Raw genomic sequence first — 19,006 nt, 5'->3', positions numbered from 1 at the left:
GGAGAAATTTCCCTTTCTCTTCTTTGTTCGCACAGCTCCTGGGGTTCAGCTTTGGATTTTGGCGCCCCCCTCTGTGTGTAGGTCACCTGAGGGCATCTTTTGGGAAGTCTGAGGTCTTCTGCCAGTGTTCAGTAGGTGTTCTATAGGAGTTATTCCACATGTAGATGTATTTTTGATGTATTTGTGGGGAGGAAGATGATCTCCACCTCTTACTCCTCCGCCATCTTGAAGGTCCCTCTGCTGATATTATCAGTGTTGGGTGGGGATGAAGCGACAATCTGCCAAAATCTGAACCATCCTTGCCAGGTTTGGGGTTTCTGTAGAGAAGTTACCTCTACCAGGTCTGACTGCCATAGCTCAGGAGAATAGTGCAGTCATTCCTCCTAGAGTAGAATGTACTTCAGAAGAAGATGTTTAAGGGGTCAGTGGCTCCTCACTGTTTCCCTGGAGGCAGCCCTTCAACAGTTGCCACAGTCAGAGCACCACCCCGAGGTGGGGTACGTCGAGCCCGCCCACAGCTCTCGGATCCCACCTCCAATATTTTTAATTCTAAAAATAACATTCAGTGAATCTGAGCACCAGTTAGAAAAATTACTTGTAAAATGACTACGGTGTGTGGGGAGCCTGAGAGTCTGGAGAAGATGGGGTCTTGAGAGTAAATCAAAGACCTGACTAGAGACTGGCCGACTTTGTCAGCTTCTCCAGTAACTCACGTCCACACCAGGCTCCCTGGGGCACTGGCTTACTCCAGGGGCATCATCGTTCTCCCTTTGCAGACTCTGACTAGCATACAAAGCCCAGGTTGTAGCCCTATGGAAACCATGAATACATACTTCTGAGCCATTTCTCTTAAAAGAAACCAGAGCTAAGATCCTGAAAGACTTGTGTCCACCATTCTTGGAGGTGTCTATTCAGATGTTTTGGACAGACTTCCTGTTACTATTCATTTTATAAAAGCAAAAGAATGAACTCTGAGGATGGCTTGGGAATATCTTGGTCTAATTTCCACTTTTTTCTCTTCCAGGGACAGAAATCTTGGATAGAAAAAACCTTTTGCAAACGAGAATGTATCTTTGTAATTCCCAGCACTAAAGATCCTAACAGGTAAATTGGAAGCCATAAGTAAGACTTTATTCAAACTTGCACTTCTCTGTCAGTTGCCAGCAACTATTCTGGTGTTTGGGGGAGGGAGAGAAGAAGTCAAAGACAGATAGAACTTATGCCCCACGTGAGTCATTAACCAGGGAGTCACCTGGGCTATAAGTTCCTCTGTCAAGATGCAGACAGCCTCAGGGGAGAGGCGCTGCCCTCCACTCACTCACGTGAGTTTTCACAAGCAGATGGGCCCACACTTTCCTCTTAGACTTAGTGAGATCAAGGAGCTGAGGGCTTTAGACAGATTTCCAGGGTATCTTCTGGCCTCTTTGTTAGAGTTCCTAATGTTATAACACACTGGGAAGAGAAGGGCAAACTAAACCTGAAAGAAAGAAAAGGGAGGAAATAATAGAAAATAGAATGGGAGTTAATGAAATAGAAAATCTTAAAACAATAGAGAAAAATCAATTAAATCAAAAGCTGGTTCTTGGAAAAGAGCCACAAAATTGACAAACCTTTAGCTAGATTGATGAAGAAAGAGAGAAGACTTAAAATACTAGAATCAGAAATGAAGAGACATTACTACCAATCTTACGGAAATAGAAATGAGTATAAAGGAACACTATGACCTGTATACCAATGACAATAAATTAGATAACTTAGATGAAATGGAAAAATTCCTAGAAAGACAAAAACTGCCAAAATGATTCAAGAAGAAATACACAATCTGAAGAAACCTATAAGAAGTGAAGAGGCAGGATTAGTCATCAAAAATTACCTACAAAGAAAAGCTTAGGTCCAGAGGGCTTCACGGCTGAATTTTACCAAATATTTAAAGAATAATTGATACCAATTCTTCACAAGCTCTTTCAAAAAATAGAAGATGAGAGAGCACTTCCCAACTCATTTTATGAGGCCAGTACTACCTTGATATTAAAACCAAAGACAGCACAAGAAAGGGCAACTACAGATTAATATCTCTTGTGAATATGGATGCAGAAATCTTGAACAAATACTATCAAACCAAATCCAGCAACATATAAAAAGAATTACACATCATAACCAACTGGGATTTATCCCAGGAATGCAAGGTTGTTTTCACAGCAGAAAATCAATTAATGCAATACATCACATTCATAGAATAAAAAACAAAAATCACATGATCATCTCAACTGACACCAAGAAAGTGTTTGACAAAATCCAACACCTTTTTACGATTAAAAAAAAAACCCAGAAAACTAGTACTAGAAGAGAACTTTCTCAACCTGATAAAGGGCTTCTATGAAAAATCCATGGCTAACATCACACTTACTGGTGAAAGATCGGATGCTTGCCCCTAACATCAGAGACAAGACAAGGATGTTCACTCTTACCACTTCTATTAAAATTTTACTAGAGGTTCTAACCAAGGCAATTAGGTAAGAGAAAGAAATAAAAGGCACCCGTATTGGAAAGGAAGAAGTAAGACTATCTTTATCGGCAGATGACATAATCTTGTATATAGAAAATCCTAAGGAATCACTAAAAAACTATTATAACTACTAAAGAAGTTTGCAGCATACAAAATCAATACACAAAAATCATATGTATTTCTATAAGCTTGCAATGAACAATACGAAAATGAAACTAACAGAACAATTCCATACACAATGGTATCAAAAAGAATTAGACACTTAGGGATAAACTTAACAAAAGAATTACAAAATTTATATCTGAGGGGCTTCTCTGGTGGTCCAGTGGTTAGGACTCACTGCCATGGGCCCAGGCTCAATCCCTGGTTGGGGAACTAAGATCCCACAAGCCGCATGGCACGACCAAAAAAAAAAAATAACAAAACTTATATCTGAAAAGTATAAAACATTGTTGAAAGAAATTAATGATGATCTAAATAATTGGGAAAACATTCCATGTTCAGGGATTGGAAGACAACATAGTTAAGATGGCAATATTCCCAAAATGACCTACAGATTCAAAGCAATCTCTATCAGAATTCCAGCTGACTTCTTGTTTAGAAATTGACAAGCTGATTGATATGGAATTGCAGAGGACACAGAATAGCCAAAATAATCTAATAAAAAAAGAACAAAGTAGGAGGACTCACTTTACCTGATTTCAAAACTTACTACAGACCTATGCTAATCAAAGTAGTATGGTACTGGACTAAGGGTAGACATACAGACCAATGGAATAGAACTGAGAGTCCAGAAAGAAACCCATTCATCTATAACCAATTGATATTTCAGCAAGGTTGCCTAAACCAATGGGGAAAGATTAGTCTCTTCATCAAATGGTGCTGAAACACCTGGACATCAAAGGAATGGATTTAAGTCCCTGCCTCACACGATATATAAAAATTAACTCAAAATCTATCAAATGTCAGATGTAAGAGCTAAAACTATAAAACTCTTAAACAAAAACATAGGAGTGAATCTTCATGACCTTGGATTTGGCAAATGATTCTTCGAAATGACACCAAAAGTATGAGCAGCAAAAGCAGCAAAACAAATATACTTTCAACGTTACTTGTGTAGAGAAATGTTTTACATTTCTCTAGCAACGGAATAATTCAATAATATTGAAAAATCATTGCAGGTCTACTCTGCATGGGGGAGCATGATTGTCCTTTGTCACAGAATGTTCAGTGATTGATGGCCATAGTCATGTTGTCAAGACACCAAAAAGACTAAAAATGTGTTCAATAGGGAAGGGCAACCATCCAATGTGTTTAGAATAGTCTGGTATTTATACTTTTCCGGTATGGAAATAGATATGCATTGATTATCTGGAAAAGAACATCATAAGGGGCATTTCTGTCTCCAGTAAATCTGGATAAGGAAGGTGTTAGGCTGCTTCTGTTCGGGTTAACTCATCTTAAGGAGGAAAATGTTATAGAAAGACTGAGCTTTGCCTTTGTTTTCAGGTGTTGCTGTGGCCAGCTCACCAACCAGCATATCCCCCCTCTGCCGAGTGTAACAGCCAGCAAAAATGGAGAGGAAAACAAGCAGGTGGAGACTCAGCCCGAAAAATGGTCTGTTGGCAAACACACTCAGAGCTACCCAACAGATTCCTACGGGATTCTCGAATTCCAGGGTGGCGGATACTCCAATAAAGCCATGGTAAGAAGGGCCTTGGGAAGGGATGCCGCTGAGCCGCAGCCTCCATCAGAGGCCCAGCCTCCCAGCCTCCCAGACTGCAGACACCTGGGTCTTCTTTCAGGGGTGTGGCTCTATCTTCCTGTAGTTTTCAATGCAAAGACAGGAAATATATCCACACACTCGAGTTTTTAGCCATGAGATTTGGGAACTGGGCACTATGATAAAGAACACGCAGTATCCTTTAAATCCGTACCAAGATTGTGAATTCATACATCACAGTCCAGCCCCACTCTACGAAGATACCACACCATCTCCAGTGATGAGAGACGAATGATGTTATTTGTTTTTTAGGGTTGTTTGGGGCTTTGTTTTGTTTTTTCTCACAGCGGACATTTACCACCCCCCTTACATGGGTTTGGAGTCTCTGGATATATTTCCCTCTGAAGTCCACACACAGCCTCTCTGGGCTTGCATTCAGCTGGCCCAAGAAGACGGAGGCCTTTTGCATTTGCATGTAAACAGAGAATGCCCTCTGCCTTTCTGATGAGCCCTGCCAAGAGGGGAGGCGTCAGCACTGTGATCCCTTTCAGCTCATTCTGAATAATGCTCTCACGTGCCCAGTGAGACCATTTTTGCCATTTCATTCTATTTCACCGGCCCAACATCATTGTTCAAATAAAATTCAGTTGTGTTCCAAAGACCACAACGTAAGGTCTTCCGGAAGGGCCCCCTGCCTACTGGCCTGGACACAAAGAGGCTGTTCACAGGGGCCAAGGCATCTGCTCATTAACCTCGTCTTCACCTTGAGGGGAAGGTCCAGCCCCGAGGCTGGCCGTTGCCCCCCATTCCCAGCACCCACTCCCCCCTCATCGTCCCGGCCAACCTCTGGAGCCACGTTCTAGCTGAGCCAGCTATGGAATTTTTTAAAAAAAATTTTTATTGGGGGCTTCCCTGGTGGCGCAGTGGTTGAGAATCTGCCTGCTAATGCAGGGGACACGGGTTCGAGCCCTGGTCTGGGAAGATCCCACATGCCGCGGAGCAGCTGGGCCCGTGAGCCACAATTGCTGAGCCTGCGCGTCTGGAGCCTGTGCCCCGCGACGGGAGGGGTCGCGATAGAGAAAGGCCCGCGCACCGCAATGAAGAGCGGTCCCCGCACCGCGATGAAGAGTGGCCCCCGCTTGCCGCAACTGGAGAAAGCCCTCGCACGAACCGAAGACCCAACACAGCCAAAAATAAATAAATAAATAAATAAATAAGAAAATCCTTTAAAAAAAAAAAAATTTTTTTTATTGGAGTATAGTTGATTTACAATGTTGCGTTAGTTTCTGCTGTACAGAAAAGTGAATCAGTTATACATAGACATATATCCACTCTTTTTTAGATTCTTTTCCCATATAGTCATTACAGAGTGTTGAGTAGAGTTCCCTGTGCTATACAGTAGGTCCTTATTATCAATAGTTATCTATTTTTTATATAGTAGTGTGTGTATGTAAATCCCAATCTTCCAATTTATCCCTCCCCTGCCTTTCCCCCCTGGTAGCCATAAGTTTGTTTTCTACACCTGTGACTCTATTTCTGTTTTGTAAATAAGTTCATTTGTACCATTTCTTTTTTAGATTCCACATATAAGTGATGTCATATGATATTTGTCTTTCTCTGTCTGACTTAGTTCACGCAGTATGACAATCTCTAGGTCCATCCATGTTGCTGCAAATGGCATTTTTTCGTTCTTTTTTATGGCTGAGTAATATTCCATGTATGTATATGCATGTGTGTGTGTATGTGTGTGTACCACATCTTCTTTATCCATTCATCTGTTCACAGCAGACAGGTTGTTTCCATGTCTTGGCTACTGTAAATAGTGCTGCAATGAACTTTGGGGTGCATGTATCTTTCCAGCTTTGGAATTGATGCCTTCAAGATTAGGGTTGCCACTGGATAAGGTGAACAATATTTATTTTATTTGGGGACATGTTTGAATTTGATTGCATCTAAAGTGTATATAATTTCAGGTAATTCTGAACTGTGATTTACCTGTGGATTGGGATATAGCCCAACAATGACTAATTGTTAAGAAGCTTTACCTAAAAGTACATAAATTCATAAGTTGCTTTAAACTTTTTGTAAACCTGGCAGGTATAGTTCCTAGAAGTTTCAAAACAGCAAAAAGTATCCAGAGATAAAATCAAACAGGAGTAATTTCTGTGTTCCTAAGAATGCTAGACACATTGAAGAAGTATTTCAAATTTTGTTTAGAACTATAAATGGTCTTTGCTTTCAAATTTTAAAATGTGTTTCCTTTAAACTCCAGTTTTATTTTCTACAAATTTGTTTCTACAAATTTCCTACAAATTTGTTAATTTGGAGGCATTTACGCATATATGCATGTGTGTGATTGCACATAATTTTTTTTTTTAATTTTTTTTTTTTAATTTACTTATTTATTTATGGCTGTGTTGGGTTGCACATAATTTTTAATGAACGCATTAAATAACTAAAATAAATCTTTGCTAATATTACTATATTTCATTATTGGAAATTTCCAGGATTCCTTTTACTCTCAGTATTAACTATTGTCATTATAGAAGTTCTGATACCATGAAAATTAGCTGGGAACTTTGATGAAATAAATCATCCTAAGGCAATGAAAAGAAGATTAAGGTTGCTAGGTAAAATACAAGACCCCCAGATATATTTGAATTTCAGATAAACAACAGATGATTTTTTAGTATAAATGTGTCCCAAATATTGCAGGAGCCATAATTATACTAAAACATTTTTCATTGTTCATATAAAATTCAAGTTTACCTGTGTATTCTCTATTTTTATTTGCTATATCTGGGAACCCTCCAGAGTTCCCCTCCATCGTTTGGCCACAGACTCACACAGAGGGCCCCAGAACCCCATGGGAGAGAAAGCCAGGTGGCTGTTGCTTGGACAGGAACAGTAGCCTTGTTCCCCGTGACACAAGAGTCAAATCGAAGAACGAGTGTTGAGGGTCACACCCTCTTTTGCAGTATATCCGGGTCTCCTATGACACGAAGCCAGATTCACTGCTTCATCTCATGGTGAGAGACTGGCAGCTGGAACTCCCCAAGCTCTTAATATCCGTGCACGGAGGCCTGCAGAACTTTGAGATGCAGCCCAAGCTCAAGCAGGTCTTTGGGAAAGGTCTGATCAAGGCTGCTGTGACCACTGGGGCCTGGATCTTCACTGGGGGCATCAGCACAGGTAAGTGCAGGCTGTATCCCTTGCTGCAAATGTACAAACCCAGAGCTCATCGTGGTTCCCAAAGAGCTTTTGGATAATTATGATAAGAAAAACAGAAGATACTGCATTCTGATAATATTTATGGCAGAATGAAATCTTTATTCGGTAGCTCGTTTTTTATTTTGGTATGATCATGATAATGGTCAACATTTCTGGCACCTACTCTGTGTCATTCCTTGAAGTGAGCCCTGTACAAGCCTCATTTTCACTGAGGCTCCTGACAATCCTTTCCCGATCACAAGAGGGAGGACACCGAGGCCCAGAGAGGTTGAGGAACACGGCAGCCGTCTGACTCTCAACTGTAGCTGAATGCAGCCAAGGCCTGCCAAAGAGACCCCTCGTACTTCCATCCTTAGGTCTTGGAAATTGTAAAGACAATTCCTGCACAGTTGCTTTGGTTTTGGATTTTGCTTTCCCTTTTCTAGGAGCTAATGCAGGATGACTAGCTATTATGAGCTCAGACTTTCAGTGTCTTAACCTTGTTCTGTAGGAAATGGAGTGGTTCAGAGCCGGGGTCCCTGAAGTTCATGAATAGTGGTTTGATGGGAGGTAAGGGGCCTACAGATATGACTTATGGCCTCTCACAGGTGTCATCAGCCACGTGGGGGATGCCTTGAAAGAACACTCCTCCAAGTCCAGAGGCCGGGTTTGTGCTATAGGAATTGCTCCCTGGGGCATCGTGGAGAATAAAGAAGATCTGATTGGAAGGGATGTAAGTATTTTCTCCCCAGAAATGGGCAATTTTCAAAAATCGAAGTCTTTGTTTTAATGTCATTGTAGATTTCACCTGCAGGTGTAGGAGATAATAAAGCAAGGTCCCACATAGCCTTTATCCTTTCCCCAAAAGTAAGAACTTGCAAAACTACGATACAAGATCGAAACCAGGATAATTGATATCAATCTACTCAAGATGCAGAACATTTACTAGGAGCCCTCATGTTGCCCTTTTCACTCATTCGTTTGTTTTTTTATTGAAGTATAGTTGATTTACAATGTTGTGTTAATTTCTGCTGTACAGCAAGGTGATTCAGTTGCATATATATATGCATATATATGTATATATACACATATATATACACACATATACATTGTATACGTGTGTGTGTGTGTGTGTGTATATATATATATACACACATTTTTTTTTTCATATTCTTTTCCATTATGGTTTATCATAGGACATTGAATATACTTCCCTGTGGTATACCGTAAGACTTTGTTGTTTCACGTTGCCCTTCAATATCCATACCCAATTCCCTCCTGCTTCCACTCCTGCCTTAACCCCGGGAACCACTCATCTGCCCTTCATCCTACAGTTCTATCATTTCAAGGATGCTATGCAAATGGGATCGTACAGTATGTAACATTTGAGGGCTGGCTTTTTACTTGCCACTTAATTCTCTGGAGATCCATCCAAATGGTTGCATGTATCAAAAGTTTACTCCTTTTTATTGTTGAGTGGGGTCCCACCGTATGGATGTACCATTTATCTGTTGAAGGCTTTCTGGGTTGTTTCCAGTTTGGCTATTGCAAATAAAGCTGCCATAAACTTTTGTGTACAGGATTTTGTATTAATGTAAGTTTTCCTCTCTCTGCAGTAAGTGCCCGGGAGTGTACTTGCTGGGTCATCATGATCTGTTGGGTTGTCATGATCTAAAATAATATTTTCTAATTTTATATAAAAATTTACAAAAAAAAATCCTTCAATAGAGAGGCTAGGGAAGCGAGAGTAGGTTGAAGTGCACAATTAGGTGAAGCTGTCACTCCACATCCATATGTTCTTGCTTCCCCTGTCTTACTGTCCAAGTTTTGCAGCTCTGACTTGTGCTGTGCATTTCATCAGGTGACACGGGTGTACCAGACCATGTCCAACCCCCTGAGTAAGCTCTCTGTGCTCAACAACTCGCACACGCACTTCATCCTGGCTGACAATGGCACCCTGGGCAAGTACGGTGCCGAGGTGATGCTGAGAAGGCAGCTGGAGAAGCACATCTCTCTGCAGAAGATCAACACAAGTAAGTTCTCGCCACGGCCACTGGGCTGCCGCTGCTGCCCTGAAAACCAGGCTGGAAGAGAGAGCACCCGAGGGTATTTAGAGCCTTCACCTTGACTCTTCTTAGACCATCAGGAGCTGACTTAGCAAGACCCTTTCCTTTAGCCACCTACCAAATCACGGAGCTGCGCTGTGATGCTTTGTCTCAAGTTCACAAGGAGAGTGGACCCGAGAAACAGCCCCACAGCCGTTTTCACGGTGATGGCATCTCCCGCCACTTTGCCAGTGGTTCTCATTCCTTGTAATGATTATAGTTAGTTTTAAAAATTTTATTGGAGTATAGCTGATTTATAATGAATGCTGTGTTAATTTCTTCTGTACAGCAAAGTGACTGAGTTATACATATATATATTCTTTTTCACATTCTTTCCATTATGTTTTATTCCAGGATATCGAATATAGTTCCCTGTGCTATACTGTAGGACCTTGTTGTTTATCCATCTTATTGATAATGGTTTGCCTCTGCTAATCCCAAACTTTTTAAATGTCTGAACAGGAAACACATTTGTCACTCAAAGGCTTAGTATGATTCCTTCTATCAACTACATGCTCTGAGTTCATTAAATTAAATATCTCAGTAGCTCTGGGTCTGTCACCAGAGATGGGCCAGGTGGGGAAGCCTCTGGAGAGGCCTGCAGGAGCTGACTGCTCCCAACAGGGCGCCCCCCTCCATGCTGGTCCAGGGGGCACACCCTGCAGGGGAGCTGCCGCTGTCAGGAGGATGCTGAGGTCAAGCTAGAGAGAAAGGAAGGGACCTCAGTCAGATGAAACGATCATAACAACTGGTTACAATTAAAATAACTGGTGTCATCTCTTGGGGCATGTTCATAACTCAGTGATTCTTACTGTCAAGCAGTTGCTGAATGATCTTAAAGAGTATTTTGTTGTAATCATTACTGGTAAGATTGCGAAAGACAGTCTAGGCCTGGGAAATGGTCATTTTAAAGCATAATTAAGGGGTCTGTGAGACTGCCACGTGGTTAGAATGACGATCTGCCATGAGAAGTGGTGGGTTTCTGAGTATCAGTTCCCTGGCTGATGGTTCTCACATTTTCGCTGTCTTGGCCGTGTGCACGTTCACACCGACCAGCCTCCCCTGGCCGTGTGACCTGTGGGCTTCCCTTTGTCATCCTTTGCCTAGGGTTCTGAGTGGGGCAGGGACAGCAAAGGGGTGCTCAGTTGTCACCTCCCACGGCACGGAGTTTCAGGGGTCCAGCCTAAACCACGAAGAACCAGTTTTCCTCTGTTTCTAGAAAAGAAGGTGATTTGGCCACTGGAGTCCCGAAGATCTCAAATGTCAAGCCTTGCTGGGGTTGGAAATCTCAAGGGCAGGGTCCATGTCATCTTGGTCTGTTTCTCCAGCATCTCTTGGCCAGGCGCCTTCCTGGCACAAAGCAGACCGTCAGTGCATAGCTGCTGAAATGAACCTAACTGAGATTATTCTGGTAGGAGATGGCAAAGTTGTTCAAAATATTTAAGAGCTCCTGACTGTAGAAATGCATCGTGGAAGCAAACCAGAAACTCTGAATTTCCCCACTTGAAATTCTTAGACCTTCTCCTAACTGTGCTGGCAGATTTTATCCAAAGGCCTTCAGAACTGTGAGACCAAGGACACATCTCCTATTCACCATCTATTAATGTTGATCAAATAACTCCCATCACAACTAATGGACACCTGGTAAAACATGCTCAGAATATAATCTGTTTTAGCCAGTTTGGGGTAAAATTGTGAAGTAGGCAAATTTGTCTTGATGCCAAAATATTGGCTCTCTGTACACCAATGCCGAAATGAGATATGGAAAGAGAGTTTTGGAGGAGAATTGAAAGAGTAGCTTTATTCTTTGCCAGGCAAAGAGGAAACACAGCAGGCTAGTGCCTCAAGAACTGTGCCCCCTTCCTGGGGAATAGGGAGAGGTTTTATAGCCCGGGGCTTGTGGTCTGAGGTAGGTGATAAGCCTCAAAGTAATGAAGGTCTTGCATTTCTTTTCTTCTGCAAATTTATAGCCAAAGCTGTTGTCAGGCAGCTCAGCAACCAGGTCTGGTGTCCCTGAAGTTATTGGCCCATGACCTTCTTTCTGAAATGAAGAGTACTACAAGGGAGTGTAGGGGGAGAAGAAATGCCAAGTGCAGCGTGCAATTCACATGGAGTCAGAGAGTAATTAGTTTTATGAAGGATAAGTCTAGCTACAAGTGTTTGTTAGTAGTAACAGCTAAAAAAATAATCAAGATCACTTAACTCTTTCAGGCCTGTTTATGCTGTTTCCCCAGCCTGTTCATTGTTTCCTTGTTTTCTTTTTCTATCAGAAAAGTCTCATTTCTATGTTTGCTGCAACAGTCTCTGCTGCTCCTTCACTCCCACTATCTCCCCCTGCCCTGGAATCCTGGGTTCTTGGGATGCTCTTGCCACCTCCTGCTTCCCAGAGCCCTCCCTTCAGGTTCTGCCACCAAAAGTCAGCTTGTCCTACTGTGTTCCCAAAGAGTCCTATCATAGAGACAGAGGGAGGACTCTGGGTACAAGGTATTAACTGGTGGGCTAATGATGGTCCACTGATTTGCCCTCTTGGATAACTCACTGCCTATTCCAGCCCCTGGAGGCCGAATCAACACCTACTACAACACTGCATATTTACACACCACTTGAGGTTGACAAGGACCTTGATAGCCGAACAGTTTCTTATACTTTATATCTATTGCTCTTTTAGGAGGTAGCGGAGGCCCTGTGATGATTCACCTTTTACGGATGGTTCCCTGCATTTCAGGGTGGCCTGGTGATTGGCCCCCTGTCGTAAGGCTAATACGTGTGAGGCCAGGCATTGAACGGAGTTCTCCTATCACTGGTCCAGACACCTTTCGCTGTGTCATTCTTTTTTTTTTTTTTTTAATTTATTTATTTATTTATTTATTTTTGGCTGTGTTGGGTCTTCGTTTCTGTGCGAGGGCTTTCTCTAGTTGTGGCAAGCTGGGGCCGCTCTTCATCGCGGTGCGCGGGCCTCTCACTATTGTGGCCTCTCTTGTTGGGAGCACAGGCTCCAGACGCGCAGGCTCAGTAGTTGTGGCTCACGGGCCTAGTTGCTCCGTGGCATGTGGGATCTTCCCGGACCAGGGCTCAAACCCGTGTTCCCTGCATTGGCAGGCAGATTCTCAACCACTGCGCCACCAGGGAAGCCCTCGCTGTGTCATTCTTGAAGGGACAGCCATCCAGGGTGGGAACTTCACCTGGGGCAAGGCAGCAGGGAGGTATTCTTTTAGCAAGAAGAATCTCCCGTATTTCTCACATCTCACCTTGAAGTAGTCTGTAAGCCAGTTGAGTGATACATGGAGTTGAACCACATATGTTTTGGAAAGTTTGTAATTTAAAGGCTCTGCTTTTTCCAGTAAGGCTATAATATGGGGTTTGAATAAAAGAACATAAACAGTCATCACATCCTGAGTTCCTTCAAGTCTCCTGGTGAACGCTAACTCCACATAAGCATACTTCCAGGCCTAAAGGTTTTCCTCTTCACCATGTTTCAGGAATTAGAGTGAGTGCTCTTGAGACAGGCTGGGACCTGGGGCTCTTTGCTGGGACCTGGGACCCTTTGCTGCAGTGCTGCAATGCTTGCACATGGACACACCTCTCCACGAACAACAAAATACTAAGAAACTGTATGGGACTGAAAATAACTGCTTTCATGCAGGCAGTTGGGGCAAATTCTGGACGTAAAAGATACAAAGAAACCAAAACACCCAACGACTACTTTTGAAGAGCCTGGAGCAAAAACAGAGTGTCCGGAGCAAAAGCAGGGTACTGTGCATGCCCCCTGCACACAACACCACCTAAGAAACGCCTAAGCCACCCCTCCAGCCTGACCCCTGGACACACCCCTACCCTCACCCCATATAAGGAACAAGCTCGCCCCCCCTCAGCTAGTGAGCAAGCAAGGGAACCTGTTGTTTGCTCTCGCTCCCCGCTGCTACAGCCGGGGCCCCAATAAAGCCTTGCCTGAATTTCTTGTCTGGCTTCTAGTCAATTTCTATTGATTGGGGAAGGCCAAGAACCCTGGTCGGTAACACTCGAATAGGGCCGTGACCGTGGTCTGAAGGTGGATGTGGTGTGTGTTGCAGGACTGGGGCAGGGTGTGCCCGTCGTGGGCCTCGTGGTGGAAGGGGGCCCAAACGTGATTTCCATGGTCCTGGAGTATCTCCGAGAAGAGCCTCCGGTCCCCGTGGTGGTCTGTGACGGCAGTGGCCGGGCCTCGGACGTCCTGTCTTTTGCACACAAGTACTCTGAGGAAGGAGGGTAAGATTTCTGATATGTTACAAAGGGTGGGGTTTTGAATACCTTCTTGTTAGGCCCAGAGGAAATCGTGATCCATTTAGCTGTTCCAAAAATGTAAAAGAAGGAAGACTTACTAGCCCTCCTCTCCCACTTCCCAAGGTCAGCAAGTGAGGGAGCTCTCAGGAGCGTGGTGTTTCTTACGGATTCTTTCTCAGGAGGGAAGATGCTCTCTCCCAACTGCATTTTCCCTTGTAAGTTTTTCAACAAGCCTGGAATTTAGGACAAGTGTGAACACAGTTTTTGACTATAGTCCCTTTGGGTCTGCTATCCTGGGATATCCTCCAATGATAAAGTTTCAAATCAAAGATACCAGACGGGCATAGAGATGTCTGATTTATTCACATACAGATTTCACCTGTGTTGTTTTCTTCTCTCCCATTTCCTTCGAACAGGGTAATCAATGACTCCCTCAGAGAACAGCTGCTAGTTACCATTCAGAAAACATTTAATTACAACAAGACACAATCGCATCAGCTCTTTGCGATGATCATGGAGTGCATGAAAAAGAAAGAACTTGTAAGTGTCTTGAGTTGACTTCCCAAGCGCTCCACAGAGAGAATTATGTTTCCTTTCTGATTCTGCCCATGTGTGCAGGATGGAGTAGTTCCTATTTCCATTCACCCTTTTCCTAGAGGCATTTTACAGATCCTGACCCAACTGGTGGTTCTGTCCATGTGCGGGAAGCAGGCTAAGCACAGGCAGATTCTCTTCGGAAGAGGGACACGGGTGCTTCAGATCTTTTAAATGTCAGGGCACTTCAGGCTACATCCCACCAATTCTGAGGCTCATGATATCAATCAGATTCAAAGCATCAAGGAGTGACATATGCCATGCTTTCAGGTGTACTTACAAAATTCTACCAGATACACTCATTTTCTCCCACTCTTCGCCTCCTTAATTACGCTTATAAGGAAGAGGCACTCTTGTTGCACGGAAGACAGCCTCTTTGAAATTCTAAATCTACAAGTTTCCTACAGATATATCAAATCTGAGTGGAGATGACTTTGTCATCTTCAATAGCCATTTAGATATTGACATGTACATCCTGCATGAGCTCCCTCAGCTCCAGATGGGGTAAAGAATAAAATAAGATCCAGGCAAGGATTCAAAATCAGGACGAGCAATGCTGTTCTTTCTGAATCAGAAGCACCTGGTGTAAAATCATGTCGCTCTCGGGATTGCTGCATTAGCGTCAGACTCTATGTCCTTTTTATTTATTTATTTATTCATTTATTTTAACATCTTTATTGGCGTATAATTGCTTTACAGTGTTGTGTTAGTTTCTGCTGTATAACAAAGTGAATCAGCTATATGTATACATATATCCCCATATCCCCTCCCTCTTGCATCTCCTTCCCACCCTCCCTATCCCACCCCTCTAGGTGGTCGCAAAGCACTGAGCTGATCTCCCTGTGCTATGCGGCTGCTCCCCACTAGCTATCTATTTTACATTTGGTAGTGTATCTATGTCAATGCTCCTCTCTCACTTCGTCCCAGCTTATCCTTGCCCCTCCCCATGTCCTCAAGTCCATTCTCTACGTCTGCATCTTTATTCCTGTCCTGCCCCTAGGTCCATCAGAACCATTATTTTTTAGATTCCACATATATGTGTTAGCATATGGTATTTGTTTTTCTTTTTCTGACTTACTTCACTCTGTATGACAGACTCTAGGTCCATCCACCTCACTACAAATAACTCAATTTCATTTCTTTTTATGGCTGAGTAATACTCAATTGTATACATGTGCCGCATCTTCTTTATCCATTCATCTGTCGCGCCAGATCTTGTTTGTGGTCCTTTTTAAGCAACTCCCCAATTCTCCCTCTTGTTTTCCACTTTGCTTTACTCAGTCTTTTCACGATTAATTTGTTTTCAGGTCACTGTGTTTAGAATGGGTTCCGAGGGTCAGCAAGACATCGAAATGGCAATTTTAACCGCTCTGCTGAAAGGTGAGCTCTCAGGAAACAGCCACTCCTGTCCTTTCGTGCTGTCCTCCCCGGAGCTCTGCTTGTGGCTGGGAAACCCCTCCCCCCTCCTCCCGCCGGGAACTGTGTCTGCTGGGGATGGAACCCCGAGCCCGCCAGGCTGCCTAGAAATTATCTCAGGATAAAGCCATGGTAAAACGATGGGGCTCGAAATGGGTTTCTTGGGAGGGGGACTTTTCTTGGCGGGCCAATGGATCATGATGGGCTGAAGTCAAGAACCAGTTTCCATCTGTAACTAGCTCATTACAGGTTTGAACTCACAGAGGGTAAGCGTGAAATGATTTTTCATTTGCGATCCCTGCATCCCGCAGTGCTCTGTCCAATTTCCCCGGCCCACTCCTAACGACAGGTGCCACCTGGCTGCTCATGGGGTCACCTCTCTGCTCCACTGGAAAGGGGAGGGTGCTGGAGGAAAGGGGCAGGGGTCACCATCAGGCTGGCTGCTTGGTAGTGCTGAGCTGGTCCTCGGCTTTGGGGCCTGAGTGATCCCTCAGGGGCCAGAGAAAAGGCAGCCGTGCTTATTTCCAGGCTGATGCTGAGCCAGCCTGGGGAAGCCTGTGTTCCCCACCCAGCCCCTGTCACCCCCAGGCGACCCAGGCATGGAGTGAGTAGTGCCCCATCTCTTGCCTTCCAGGCACAAACGCATCGGCTCGGGACCAGCTGAGCTTGGCGCTGGCTTGGAACCGCGTGGACATAGCTCGGAGCCAGATCTTTGTCTTTGGGCCCCGCTGGCCGGTGAAACTAAGTGTTTTTCAATTCATACTACTTGTCATGACTATGTACAGAGGATGCATTAATATGTTGTCCCTTGTGTCATGGATCTCAGGAAGTTATCTGGGCTTCCTGATGACCCGATGTCTAATCTTTAGGATTATTAGGAAACGTTGCTATTTCATTTCAAAGAACCAGCAAGAAGTAAGAGCTCCTAGCACTAACTTCAGATTCAAACCAGCGCTCTTGAAGAAAGAGCACTAAATATTTTATCATTGCTGGTGAACATGGTTTTTTACCCTTTTAAAGAAAAAGAAGAAAGAAAATAGCTCATTAAAATGGAATACAGTGATTGCATTGAAAGCATTGATTTTTCAAATTATGTTCCATGAAACCCCGGAGGCCTAGGGGACTCTGTGAGTGTGATCATTGTGTATGGTCTTTGGGATGTGGTGTGTGTGTGTGTGGTTTGGTGTATTGTGTGTGTGTCTCTTTGTGTAGCACGTGTGTAGGTTGTTAAATGTGTGTGTGGATGTGTGGTCTGTGATTGTGCTATGGTTTACCGTGCGTGTGGTGTACGTCCGTGGGATCTGTGTGTGTGTGTGGTTGTACGTGGGTGTGGTGTGGTGCGTGTGGGGTGATGAGCAGCTCTCAGCATCCCACTCCTTCAATCAAAGCAGCTTCTTTACAGACTTGTGGTTGCCAAGGGGGAGGGGTGTGGGGGAGGGATGAATTGGGAGTTTGGGATTAGCAGATGCAAACTATTATATATAGAATGGATGGACAACAAGGTCCTACTGTATAGCAAGGGGAACTATATTCAATATCCTGTGATAAACCATAATGGAAAAGAATATGAAAAAGAGTATATATATATATATATATATATATATATATGTTTATAACTATATAGCAGAAATTAACATTGTAAGTCAACTATACTTCAATTTTCAAAAATTAATTTTTTTAAAAAAGCAGCTTCTCTGATGGGTTTTGTAGATTGGGACTCAGGGTAAATTTTTGTTTGCAAAACGGGCTCTGCTGCTTCAAAAGGGGTTTGGAATATCTAGAGGGTTCATGTCAGACTTTAAAAACCATATTTCTCAAAACAGGCCTGGTATATCCCTGCAAAAGGCATTTCATTTTTCACAGTCACCCTTTATTTAATTAGTGTAAAGAATTTAAGGAATCAGATGAATGTATTAAAGGAATAAGATACAGGGTTGGGGGGTGTGGTTTGTGCATGTTGTTTACTGAACTACGCAAATTAAGAAGAATAGCACGACACCTTAAATATCTTAATTCCTTTTGAATCTCCTGGTTTTAACACTCTTGGTAAAGGACTTGAGAGCAAAGTGAATTGCTCCATGAATGGTTATGAGTCAGCTTGCTGTGGCAGAGAATCTAAGAGATTCCAGAAAGGATTGCAAAAAAGGGCTCTGTCATGAGCTCCCGAGACCAGCTACTCAGTAAGAGGGATCCCGGCTTTTTTTCTTTTCGAGCGGCAGCTTTCTGAGGACACGGTCCTGAGTCAGCAACACAGAGAGGGCCAGGCTTTCAAGATTACAGAAAGGACCTGACCCAGGGAACAGGCCACACACGCAGGCCCTACCTGGCCTGAAGCAACGGCCTTCGTCCGTCTGCTTGTTACAAAAGCAATAAGTAATTTCCAGAAAGCGTAGAAAATACAGACAGGCAAGATGAAGGAAACAATCACTCATGACTGCCCCCCCCACAGAAACATTCAGCAATGCCGTATGTGTTTTATAATTTCATTTTTTCACTCTTATGTTGGCATTAAATATTCTCCAACCTCCTTTTTCACGTTGCTTAGTGTTTTGTGCTATCTATTATCCAGTGGACGCATAAATATGGTTTGAAAAGCAAATAACAGAGCAGAGCGTACCGTGAAAAACGGAGCCCTCACACCCCACCTCCCAAAGGCACTCAACTGTCCCTGTGTTCTGGTTTCCTGACGGCGGCCTCTGTTTGTTGACATAACACGTTTTATCACTTTCTCGATTAATCACGTGTAGATGTGTCTTTCAGTTCTCCACTTGGAAAGAGAAGGAAGTAGCTCGCTTGCCCTGCCTGCTCTGCCCCTCCCACGTTTGATGCCTGTATGTTTAATTCTCTTATTGGTTATCATGATAGCTTTGAACCATCTACTTGCTTCATCAGCGTTAGACTCTCACGTTGTAAAATGAGGAAATTAGTGGCTCTACACATCCCCTTCCTTTCCCTACACCATCAGTGTTCCTACTTGGGTCAGCCTCATCTTCTACATGATGGAGATGGTTGATGCTTACACGTCGTTCTGTAATCCTCACTCAGGTCTGTTTACGTCTCACTCTTTAATCATCACATTTTCATAGTGGTCCTTTTTATTTTTATTTTTTTACCTGGATATTTATTTTTATTTTTTAACTGGGTATTTGCTTCCAGTTCTTGACGAGAACAATGAATTATGTTGCTGTGCAC

At 43.4% G+C, this 19,006-nt stretch overlaps 1 protein-coding gene across 1 annotated transcript in view; it reads left to right on the top strand.

Annotated features, from left to right (window-relative positions):
- The window catches only part of TRPM1 (transient receptor potential cation channel subfamily M member 1), a 115,921-nt gene that overhangs the window by 40,208 nt on the left and 56,707 nt on the right, over nucleotides 1–19,006 (top strand). Inside the window, exons 4-12 of the mRNA XM_057542664.1 lie at nucleotides 1,025–1,104; nucleotides 4,016–4,211; nucleotides 7,208–7,421; nucleotides 8,048–8,172; nucleotides 9,301–9,472; nucleotides 13,615–13,789; nucleotides 14,221–14,344; nucleotides 15,706–15,778; nucleotides 16,449–16,549. Of these exons, the coding sequence (XP_057398647.1) occupies nucleotides 1,025–1,104; nucleotides 4,016–4,211; nucleotides 7,208–7,421; nucleotides 8,048–8,172; nucleotides 9,301–9,472; nucleotides 13,615–13,789; nucleotides 14,221–14,344; nucleotides 15,706–15,778; nucleotides 16,449–16,549 (1,260 nt within the window). The remainder of the gene's footprint in view (nucleotides 1–1,024; nucleotides 1,105–4,015; nucleotides 4,212–7,207; nucleotides 7,422–8,047; nucleotides 8,173–9,300; nucleotides 9,473–13,614; nucleotides 13,790–14,220; nucleotides 14,345–15,705; nucleotides 15,779–16,448; nucleotides 16,550–19,006) is intronic.

Source organism: Balaenoptera acutorostrata, chromosome 3 (genome assembly GCF_949987535.1).
Source record: "Balaenoptera acutorostrata chromosome 3, mBalAcu1.1, whole genome shotgun sequence".
NCBI classification, from domain to species: Eukaryota; Metazoa; Chordata; class Mammalia; order Artiodactyla; family Balaenopteridae; genus Balaenoptera; species Balaenoptera acutorostrata.
The sequence above is the reverse complement of the archived record's forward strand: the minus strand, read 5'-3'. Positions and strand labels throughout refer to the sequence as shown.